General features: G+C 50.6%; 1 protein-coding gene across 2 annotated transcripts in view; it reads right to left on the reverse strand.

Annotated features, from left to right (window-relative positions):
- Positions 1-9279, reverse strand: part of SLC13A3 (solute carrier family 13 member 3) — a 74855-nt gene extending 65576 nt beyond the window's left edge. The window contains exon 1 of one of the 2 annotated variants that reach the window (XM_025470302.3): positions 9121-9279. In XM_025470302.3, coding sequence (XP_025326087.1) covers positions 9121-9231 — 111 coding nt within the window. In that variant the 5' untranslated portion in view covers positions 9232-9279. Of the gene's footprint in view, positions 1-8401; positions 8559-9120 lie in introns of those variants that run through there. The other variant, XM_025470303.3, reaches the window with a different exon arrangement.
- Between the last annotated feature and the right edge of the window lie 1777 nt (positions 9280-11056).

An 11056-nucleotide genomic window follows, 5' to 3' on the forward strand; every position in this document is an offset into this window, starting at 1 on the left:
GTGGTTTGCCCATGAAATCAGGTCAAATTTGTTGAGACCTTTACAAACATTATTGGTTATGACACTATCAGGTTATAGGTGAGGCACAGAGAGGTTAAGTAACTGGCCTAAGGTTACACAGCATATTAAAAAGCCAGGATTTGAACCCAAGCAGCCAAATCCAAGCTCCCATCCATCATGTATGACCACCCCATGTTAGTTCCTGTCTTCAGAGAGCATCCTGAGACTTCCAAACTCCTACTCGGGCCAGGATGACATCTCTGTCTTCTGGAAAACTCTTCCTGAGGTCCCTGACAGCAGGCGGCACAATCACTTCCTTTCCCCTTTGCCTCCACCCAACCAGGCAAGAGTGTGGGCTTTCAACAAGGTAGGCCAAGGGTCAAATGCCAGCCCCACTACTCATTCAGTGACTGTGAGGTGCTGGGCAAGTGGCCTCACTTCTCAGCCTTGACCTTTCCATCTATAAAATGTGTCCATCATCCCTGCATCACAGGTCGTGGCTAAGAGCACAGATTCCAGAGCTAGAATGCCAGGGTCTGCAGCTTCCAAGCCTTGGGAGTGTAGACAAGTGGCTAAATCATTCTGTGCCTCAGTTCTCCCATCTGTGAATGTGGGCAAGAGCAGCACTTGCCCCACAGAGCCGTGGTGAGCATAATGAGCTAGCAAGCATATGCTGAGTGCTTTGAATTGGGCCTGGCACTTAATAAGTACTGGAGAGGTGCTGGCTACGACTCTTAGGAGCCTCCTGGGGCACGGATCAGGCATGTGGCCCAGGCCATCAACAAGCTTGAATTCACTTCCTGCAGCCTCCCAGGGACCCCAGCACATTCCTGTAACAGAGCTTATACGGTTGAAATCAAATCCCCATCTTGGCCCAGACTGCTGATAAGGACCTACGCAGGAGAGTAGAGCAAAGGGACAGGCGGGCCAAGAGAGCCCCCGGGCTGGCCAGCAGGGGCCTGTGGTCCCCTCAGCCCTCTTCCCACTTCTTTATCAGCTGGGGATCACTGTTCCGTTCTGTGTGTTGGTGCTTCCCTCTACCCAACAACACAGGCTCATCCCCATTGGTTACCTCTCGCCCTGTAGGTTTCAGGGACAAGGAGCAGAGCCAAGAGCCTGGTACCCCCATAATGCAGATAAATAGCAACAGCCAGGCTCCTTTCCTGAGCACCTACTCTGTGTCAGATGTTTTGAAGTCTTCCCAGCAAGTAGGCTTTGATATGCCCACTTTGCAGATGAGAAAATTGAGGCTCAGAGGAGGGAAGTAACCTGGCAGGAGGTGCTTTGAACTGTGTCCTGGTGTGTCTCTCCCCTGATGCATCTCAGCGGGAAAGAACAGCTCAGGAACACGGGTGTGACTTGTTCCAGGCCCCAGTCAGGTCTGGCTCTGCTAAGGTGTTGATTCTGTGTCTTCAAGGTCGGGCAAGGGTGAGGGGGGGGAGGGGAAAGGGAGGGAGGGCAGAAAGTCCTGCTCATCAGTCCAGAGGGCACTGTCCTGTTGCGTCTGGTCGGGAAACGATCTTGCTCCCTGCTGCATCCCCAGGAATCACATCGGCCTGTTTACACACCTGGCAGGAGCTCCAGGAAAGTGGAAAGTTGGCCGGGCCTCAGAGGAGCAGCTCCGAGGCCAAGGGGGCCATGTGGGCAAAGGGTCAGACCCTGCCGGAGAGCGTGCAGGGGCAGGGATGAGGGTTCTGGGACCACCTGGCTGGGAGCAGCTGGGAAGGTCCCTCAGGCCCTCTCTGGGCCTCGGTCTTTCCAACTTTAGAAAGGAGAGCCAGAATGCTGCCTCTAGCTCAGGTCTTCCACAAATGCCACAGTCTGGAGTTTCTGAAAATTCATGTCTTCTGAAATCAAGGCCACCTGGGTTCAAATCCAAGTTAAATCATTCACTGGTCTCCTGAGTACCTACTACATGTCTGGTGCTGTCCCAGGCACGGGGGATGCTGTGGGGAACAAAACAAGCTGTGCCCTTCCATTGCCCACTGCCTACTTTTGAAGGCAGACAGTGAGCAAATAATGACCATAATTCAGACTGTGATGAATTCCACGAAGGAAATAAAACAGGAGGATGTAGAGAGTGACCGGTGGGGTAAGGAGGACAAGTATTCTTGAGGAGGGGTAATCCGGGAGGACTCCTCAGAAGAGGTGCTTGTTAGGGCTAAGACTTGAATGACCAGAAAGATCCAACTGTGGCAGATCAGCAGCAAGAGCAACCCAGGCAGAGAAAACAGCAAGTGCAAAGGCCCCGAGGCAGGAACAAGCTTGGTGGGTTTGAAGAACCAAAAGAAGGCCTACGAGGCTAGATCAGTAGCCTCGTGCGAGAAGAGAAGACTATGGAAGACCGAATCAAGTGTGTGTTCTAGTTTCTGAATTTGACGCTCTGATATCTTGGGACCTTGATAACTCTGAAAGGTCAGCCCCTCCCAGGGCTAGCTAGTTCCTCGTGATAGTAAATAACTCAGGTGTTTTTCAGATGCAAACCTGCCCAATCCAAAGCCCACACCCGCAACCACCTCTCTTATTTGGCTCTCTCTGTCTCCAGGCCATGATCCACCCACCGGCCTTAATCACTGAGGGTCAGGTACCAGACACCTAGGGGACAGCCTGCGCCCCAGAGCCCATTGAAGTGATTTGCACCAGCCAATCCTCAGCTGCTTACCCTGACTTGCCCATTCCTTAAATGCATAATAAACTGACAGATAGTGATAAGGTAAGGCAGGGAAGAGAATGGAGGATTTTTTGTTGTTGTTGTTGGTCAGGGAAAGCCTTTGAGGAGGGTCATCTTTGAGCGGAGATGAAGTGAGAAAGCAAGCCTTGCAGACATCTGGGGAAAGAGCAGTTCAAACAGAGGCAACTTGCAAGTGCAAAGGCCCTGGGGGTGAGGACAATTTTGAGATATGTAAGAAAGAGGCAAGGTTAATGTGGTAGCAGAGGGAGCAAAGAGGCCAGAGCTCCTGGTAAGTGATCAACGAATATTTGCTGTTTATATTCTCTGATGAGGGCCAACTGTGATCTGAACAGAAGTAAGGGAGCTTGACCTGGATTCCCCTCACCCCTCACCTAGAAGTTAGGCTCAGAGATTAAATATTGCTAGTTAACACATGATAGCCAGAAGCCTAAGATGGGGATCAGTGGACAAAGACAGGGCGGAAGGTGCTCCCCCTCCACCCTGCCACTCCTTCACTGTGACGCCTCAGGCAACCCACTTGCTTCTCTGGACCGCAGTTACCTCTTGGTGGCAGTTGAGCTAGTATGAGCCCCAAATTCTGAACCGCAGTGACAGGGGCTGTAATAGCAGCAGCTGACATTTACCGAGAGCTTACTACAAGCCAGCACTCAAGCATGAACGCATTTCAGTAGGATTAGACCCAATCTCCATACGAATAAACTGAGGCTCAGGACTGACCATGTCAACTAGCTCATTCCACCAAACACCACAAGCGTCTCTCCTTCCCCCACAGTCAGCATCAAAGATCTCTCCATGGGGGAGGGGGGGCATGTACAGGATAGACCTCAAAAGAAACAAAATGTATGAGCATCTGAGATGGAGTGTTTGCAAATAAACCTATCTTTGATCACAAAACCCCTGCAAGGAAAGGACTATGAAGAAATCCTCTTATCAGACCGGGGACTGCGTCAGAGTCAGAGAGTCAGAGAGCTTCGTGAAGGTTTTCTGCAGATTCTTTACTCCTCGGATTCTTTGCTCCTTCTCATTTCTTCCAAAGCCAAGTCTCAGTTTGGTACTAAACTTGTCTTCAACGCCTCTCCTGAGCGTTTGCCTCCCTGGGCAACACAGAAAGGATAGGTCTCAGGCCCTCAGCTTCAAGCGGGCAGCGCGTGTAGCCACAATCGACCAACACTGGATATTTGCTGCATTTCTTCTATTGGTCATTCGTGATCCTGGTTCCCATACGTGGTCTTGATATTAAATTTTCCTTTTAAGTCACTGGATTTAAGTTTTTTGAAAAGGAGGGGTGAAGGGACGCCTGAGTGGCTCAGTGGTTGAGCGTCTACCTTCGGCTCAGGGTGTGATGCTTGGGGTCCTGAGATCAAGTCCCACATCAGGCTCTCCCCGTAGGGGAGCCTGCTTCTCCCTCTGCCCATGTCTCTCTCTCTCTCTCTTTCTGTGTCTCTCATGAATAAATTTTAAAAAATCTTTAAAAAAGAAAAAAGGAAAGGAGAGGCAGGTAGTAAGGCAGCAATAATGTAAAAAATGGGGGGTAGGCATGATAGGAATATAATTAAGTAAGTAATACTGAGCAGGGGAAGGGGACCTGGCAAAAATGTTGTGGGCAATGATTTGGATGATGGAAACAAAATCGGATCCTAGTCCATTTTGGGGGTTCCCTGTCTGAGCTCTCTGGGTTCAGTGAGATAATACAAGTTTAAAGCACTAGGAAGGTACTGGATCCACAGGGCTGGATCTATGGGGTTTTTCTGGGAAGTCCCTGTTAAGGAAAGACTCAAGGTCTCTAAGAACCCTGGCCATGCTGTCTTCATTTCAAAACCCAGGACCAAGAGAAGTGAACAAAGTAATGTTGAAGAACTGTGTGACTTCAGGAACATTACCTAACTTCTCTGTGCTTTGCTCTCCTTATCTGTAAAAATGGGGATCATCTTTATTCTCTCTTCTTAAGGCTGACGTGAAGAGTAAATAAACAAAATTTGAAAGGTATATAAAACAGTATAGGATAAATGGGGAAAATTTTTTTACAGTTATTATTATAAACTCACACTACATTCAGCACAGCACAGGACAATTTCCATATGTTCTCTTAATTAAGGCTCATAAAGCCCTTGGGGGAACGTGTGAGTCCTCGCTTCGCAAATGAGGGAACAGAGGCTCAGAAATGCAGAGCTGCCCATCTGAGTTTCAGAGCCAAGACCCAAATGCAGGCCTTCTCAGTGCTATGGCCCATGCTCTATCCATCCTTTGACTTCTCTGGGTCTCTGTTGCCCAGGTACGGCTCAGGAAAGGTGAAACAAACCTTGAGCACTGAACTTAAAAGCAGGAAGTTATGGCACAGGTACTATATATGATTTCACGGGACCCAAAAAATAACCAGGGAGCGAGGTGATCTTGTGGCCATGTTATCAAGTAAAGAAACTTGAGCCCAAGGTCACAGAGCAAGTATGTGGAATGAGAATCCAGTTCTGATTCTAAAGAGTCAAGACTGGGAATGAAATGACCATTTTCCTCATCATCCACTTAAATCCCACCCACCTAAGAATTAGGCAAATGCAAAAAAGTGGGCCTCTGACCTTACAGGTGTACTACCATCCTCTAAAAAGATCCACCACCCCAGAACAAGTTGGCTGCTAGCAGCACATTAGGAAAGGAGGCTTTCCTTTTTTTCCTCAGGTCGATCCAGCACTGCACCAGGCAAAATGCACCTGCACCAGGATACACAGTTGGGCAGGTGGAGTGCAGGAAGGTCCAGTCTCTTTTTGCCAACTCAAGGTCCCTTGTGCAGTGCACAGCCTGTGCAACACCCTGTAGCAGTCCTGCCTAGAATATCTCCCCAGTACTTCTTCTTCGAAGCATCCTTAGAGTCACATGTGAGTACCCATTGCAAGAACTCATCTTGGCCACATTGTTAGTCTGGCTACATCTGCATTCTGTGGGTATGGGTGCAAGATGGGAACGGCGGCAAGATTCCCCTGCAAACACATGGATGGAGCTAGTGCTCACTTGCAAGCTGCTTTAACAGTCTCACCTATCCCCACTAGCTGCCCAAGGCCAGTTCCCAAACTTCCATCTCCCAGGGTGGCCATTCTTGGAAAATGTTGAGGTGATCCTTCCAGCAGCATCCGACTTCCTATGTTTCCAGCACTCTTGTAGCAAGAGCTGGAACCTCCAGTGGCACTGGAAATTGCAATCACTGCATTCCAGAAGTACACCCCACTCCTTTTCATCCCTGTTCTGTTCCAAGCCAGGAGGACATAATGTAAGAATTGTTCCCCGCCCCCATCCCTCCACTTCCATCTGCTCATCAGATTAACTCTGACCTCCCCGCAGACTGGCTCACCAGTCTCCAGGGGACAGGTGCACAAGGGCCAACGCTGTCAACCACACAGACTCCTAGGACATCAGAGCAGCAGTGGTTTGGAGGCATCATCAAGCTGGACAACCAGGACCCAAGATAGGGCAAATGGCAAATGCCCAGGCTTCTCCACTGTTTTTCCTGATCTGACACCTGCAAAGTTTTTGGGAACCCATACGTACAATATCACATGCATGGGTGGTTCTAGAATTTCTGTATGAGAGAGGCTTAGAAGTGACATTGGGGGTTTTTCTAGAATTTCTGTATGAGAGAGGCTTAGAAGTGACATTGGGGGTGGGAGTTGACACTATGGATGCTTGCCTTGAAACTACATTTGCACAGCAAACATAAAGTTTTTGTTAGCCCCCCAGCCCTTGTTTGGTGAGGTTATCACAGGGTTGAAATTGGATAAGATTACCACCGAAATTGTCCGGAATCTGTGTTTGCATAGCACACCCACTCTTTGCTTTAAACGTATGTCCCCGATCAATAAAAACAGCAATGTTCTCTGTTCAATGTTCTCTAAAGATGCCGTGACTCACATTGTACATCAGATTGAGAAACATCAGTGATTATGAGCCAAGAATGAAATAATGATAATTACATACATATTATATGGGGTGAGGCTTTGAGGATACTGAGAAGAGATTTTTGAGGGAGGCTAAGATCCCCCAAGAAGCCAGACCTGTCTCCTGGGAGCAAGCCCTCACTGATCAGCCACTTAAAGAGGGCCACACGCAGGATTCTCCCGCCCCCAGCATCTGTAGGGAACCAGGAGAGGTTCTTATTCAATGATAACGGAGGAAAGAGTATCAAGTGCAATGGTTAGAAGCACACTCCCTGCCTTCTGGCTCTGTCCAGGGTATGTGATCTTGGGCAAGTCACCTAATCTTGCTAACGTCCATTTCCTCACCTGGTCAGTCGGGATGCTCAGAGAGCAGCTGTCTCCCCAGCTCTGTGCACGTTACCTAGGACGATGCCTGAGAAGTTCTTCACGTGGCGCCTGGCACATAGTAAGAGTGAAGCGTCCCACAAATCCTGACTCATCAGCCCCACCACCATCGCAGAAGGCTACTGGCATGTTACTGGGGCACTTGGGGTTCAAGTGGAACCCCACTCGAACTTGTATCATCTCACCCAACCCAGTGAAGTGGATTCACTGTGAAGCTAATGACGCTTAAGATTCAGAGCTTCAACGTGGATGGAACTGGAGGGTATTATGCTGAGTGAAGTAAGTCAGTCAGAGAAGGACAAACATTATATGTTCTCATTCATTTGGGGAATATAAATAATAGTGAAAGGGAACATAAGGGAAGGGAGAAAAAATGCGTGGGAAATATCAGAAAGGGAGACAGAACGTAAAGACTGCTAACTCTGGGAAACGAACTAGGGGTGGTAGAAGGGGAGGAGGGCGGGGGGTGGGAGTGAATGGGTGACGGGCACTGGGGGTTATTCTGTATGTTAGTAAATTGAACACCAATAAAAAATAAATTAAAAAAAAAAAGATTCAGAGCCCCTCCCAAGCCCTCCGTGTACTTTTTCTTACAAAGCACCCTTCCAATACTATATGCTTCAGGCCCCGTAACACTTGGCTCTGCCCCTGGGTTCAGAGATCTTGCTAGAGGCCAGAGCAGAGAGAAGCCTGCAGAAGCCCCTGCTGGGGAGAAGGATGCTGCGTGCTTGCTCTCTTTTCTTCCCTGGGGCTCCACCTGGGACCTCACAGGCCCACCCATCCTTCCACCGGTGATGCTCTACAAAGTGAGGCAACTTCCTCACCCAGCCCTTCACATCAATTCTCAGAAGCCAGCACCATGACGGCCCCACTTTGCAGACAAGGAAAGCGAGACCCAAAGAAGAAAGGAAGTTGGTCCAAGGTCCTGAGGTCAGCAGCTGCCCCGGAATGGGATGGTTTTTAAAAAGTGACCTCATCTTATTCCGGCATTTGTCGTTTCTCTCTTCAATGTCAAAGAAGTCCAAGAGCCTGGATCATTCCACACCAGAAAGCTTGTTTGTACATTAGACCTGGATCTCTTTGGCACCAGCTGGTATCACCTTCTTATTCCCTGTGCCCAAGGTGGGCTCCCTCCTCCATGCAGCCCTCTCTGAACACCTCGCCCAGCTCCCCTGGTCTCTGCTTATGGTGCTGGGTAATGTACCACTAAATTCCACCCTCTACCTGCTTTTCTTTTTTATGAACATTTAATAACGCATTGAGAGGTAGTGAAGCAACCGCCTGGTGGTAGAAGCCTTGTCCGTGCCCTCCCATAATGCCCCAGATGGGCCAGGCACCGTTGAGGGACCCGATCCGGGCAGGTGAGGCCATCTTCTCCCAGGCCCCACTGCTGTTGACTTACCTCGTGACATTCCTGACCTCAATCTGCAGCCTTTGGTGGAGGGATTTACTTTCTCTGAGAGTGCAGAAAGTGCTCAAGTTCTGGGTTCCGGCAAGCCAGGGGCTGGATCCCCACTCAGGCACGTGCTGTGTGATTCTGGGCAAGTCACTTCATCTCTCTGAGCCTCATTTTTTCTTCTCTGGAAAATTGAGCTAAATAACCCTCCCCCCCTGCAGGGCACGGAAAGGCTGAAACAAAACGATGCCCGCAAGGCAAAGCTTCACTGCCAGGCTCCCCGTGAGGGTTCCTCAAACCCTGGCTCTTCCCATCAGGAAAGGGGCCTGGAGTAAAGCCAGCCCGCGTGCCTGTCGTGGGCACTTGCTGGGCACCAGTTCTAAGAGATTTACATAGATTGCCTCGTCTGCACAACCCTATGGGTCGACGGTCTCATTTCCTCCCTTTTCACATGGGAGTTAAATGACGTTCAGAGAGGTTCAGGGACTTGCCCCGGACCCTACAGCGTGGCACTCCTTCAGGGGACCGTGGTGACTGTCTGGTGAAACGTTGAACACCGCGCGCTCAGCGCATCCTCAGAGCTCATCAGAGGAGAGACTCACTCCCGGGCCAGTGAGGACATCCCGGCGGCTGCGTGGGACGCGGCTCCAGGCGCAGCGGGGAAAGGGTTAGAGGGGCAGGGTACAGGGGGAGGGCCGGGGGCGCCCGGGAGGAGGAGGCGTTACCTTGGGCGGGAGGGCGAAGACCACCGGCAGCAGCGCGAGCGGCGCCAACAGCAGCACGAGCAGCCGCCGCGCGCTCCACACCTTCTTGGCCACTGTCGCCAGCGCTGCCATCGCGCGATCGCCCGGACTGCCCGCGCCTGGGCCCCGGCGCCGGCTTAAAGCCTGGGGGAGGGTCCGGGGAGGGCCCGGGGAGGGGACTGCGCTCGGGACCCGCCCCCTCCCTGCCCCTCCCGGAGGAAGAGGGTGGGGCCTGCGCCCCTGGGACTCGGGCGGGGGGCAGGGGACGGTGGGGGGGGCGTGGACTGTCGGGATAGTTAGGGAACTTTAGTCACGGGAACAAGGAATGGACTCCAGCCCTCAAGGCAGCGTGGCCTCGTGTTTAACCTGCGGACACCTGCGGAACCTTCCCTGGCCCCCCTTGCCCGCCCGTGGAAGGGGCGGTAAAGACGATGCGAGGATCAAAGCACTTGTTAGCATCGGGTTCCAGTCCTGACTCTGCACGGTCTAGCTGCGTGGCCTTGAGCGATGGCCCTGGAGCCTCAGTTTATTCATCCGCAAAGTGGGGCTGATGATAATGGCCTCTACCAGACCAGAGGTCTGTTGGGCAGTTTAAATGGGATGATGCACGGCGCCTGGCACCGAGCGAGCCCTCACTGGGAATCTCCACGGCTGTTCGTTTTGTTCTTACTTCCTCCCTGGGGTCGGTTGAGTCACCTGTAGGTAGGAGCCTGGAGGCATCTTTTCCTTCCTCCTGGATAAATGCCCAGGAAGGAGCACAGCTGCTGAGTGATGTGGTAATTGCGTCCTTAGTTTTCAAAGAAACTGCCAAACTTTCTCCAGAGTGTTTGCACCACTTTCCATTTCCATCCGCAGCGAGTCAATGATCTAGTTTGTCCATGTCTTTGTCAGCATTTGGTGTTGTCCCTATTTTTGATTTTAGCCATTCTGATAGAGGTGTGGCAACATCTCACTGTGGCTTTAATATTTAATTTCCTAGTGACTGAGGATATTAAACATTTTTTCATGTGGCTTCTTTGCCATCTGCATATCCTCTTCCGAGAATCATCTTTTCCTGCTGTTTGCTTGCCAGTTGGACTGTTTGTTTTAAGCTACTGAGTTTTGAGAGTAATTTATATATTCTTACATATGTGGTTTGCAAATATTCCTCCCCCCACCCCCAGTTTGTCTTTTCATCTCTTCAACAAAGCATTTCACAGAGCAAACATGGTAAGGGGGTGGCAGGAGATGAAGATCCTTACTAGGCCAGGAAGGACGAAAGTCCCAGCCCCCTCCTCCACTTCCTCTGACACAGCCCTGGGAAGGAAGCTGGGACACACTGTGACAGCCTGGTGAGGTTGGAAGTCAAGGCTCCTCAGGCAGCCTATGTTGGTGGGGGTGAGGTCACAGTTTTTTCCGTGGTGTTCAGCTGGAGTAAAGTCGGATTGTCTGATAGAGGTCTGGCTAGGCTGATCTTTCCCGGTGCTTTGGCTATAGAGTGCAGGTTCTTGTCGGGGCTTTCTGGGAGCTTCTGTGGGCATTTCTGGGTAGCCTGCTTCTTCCAAGTCTAAGATAGAGGAGGCAAAAATAAAACCCAATAGACTTTATCACCGGATTGTTCCTTGGGTCCCAAGGTACTGCCTTTATCTCTCTACTTTGCAGAGTCTTCTTGTTTTATGTGTATTGTACAGGGTTTTTCAGTTGTATTCAGCAGCAAGTAAAGAAAATTATGTCTACTCTGTCTTCTCAGAAGTGGAGGCTCCTCTGTTCTTTTTTATTATTTCCCATGTGGGTCACACTGCCATGATTCCCATAAACCCCTAGGGCAAGTTATTTCCCAATGGACCCTTTGCAGGCTGTGATGAAACTTTCTCCAGTGTTCTTTCAAATTGGGCACCTGACCTTGAGCCAGCCCAATCACCGGCTTCATCAAAGGTTC

Source organism: Canis lupus, chromosome 24, assembly GCF_003254725.2.
Source record: "Canis lupus dingo isolate Sandy chromosome 24, ASM325472v2, whole genome shotgun sequence".
Taxonomy (NCBI): Eukaryota; Metazoa; Chordata; class Mammalia; order Carnivora; family Canidae; genus Canis; species Canis lupus.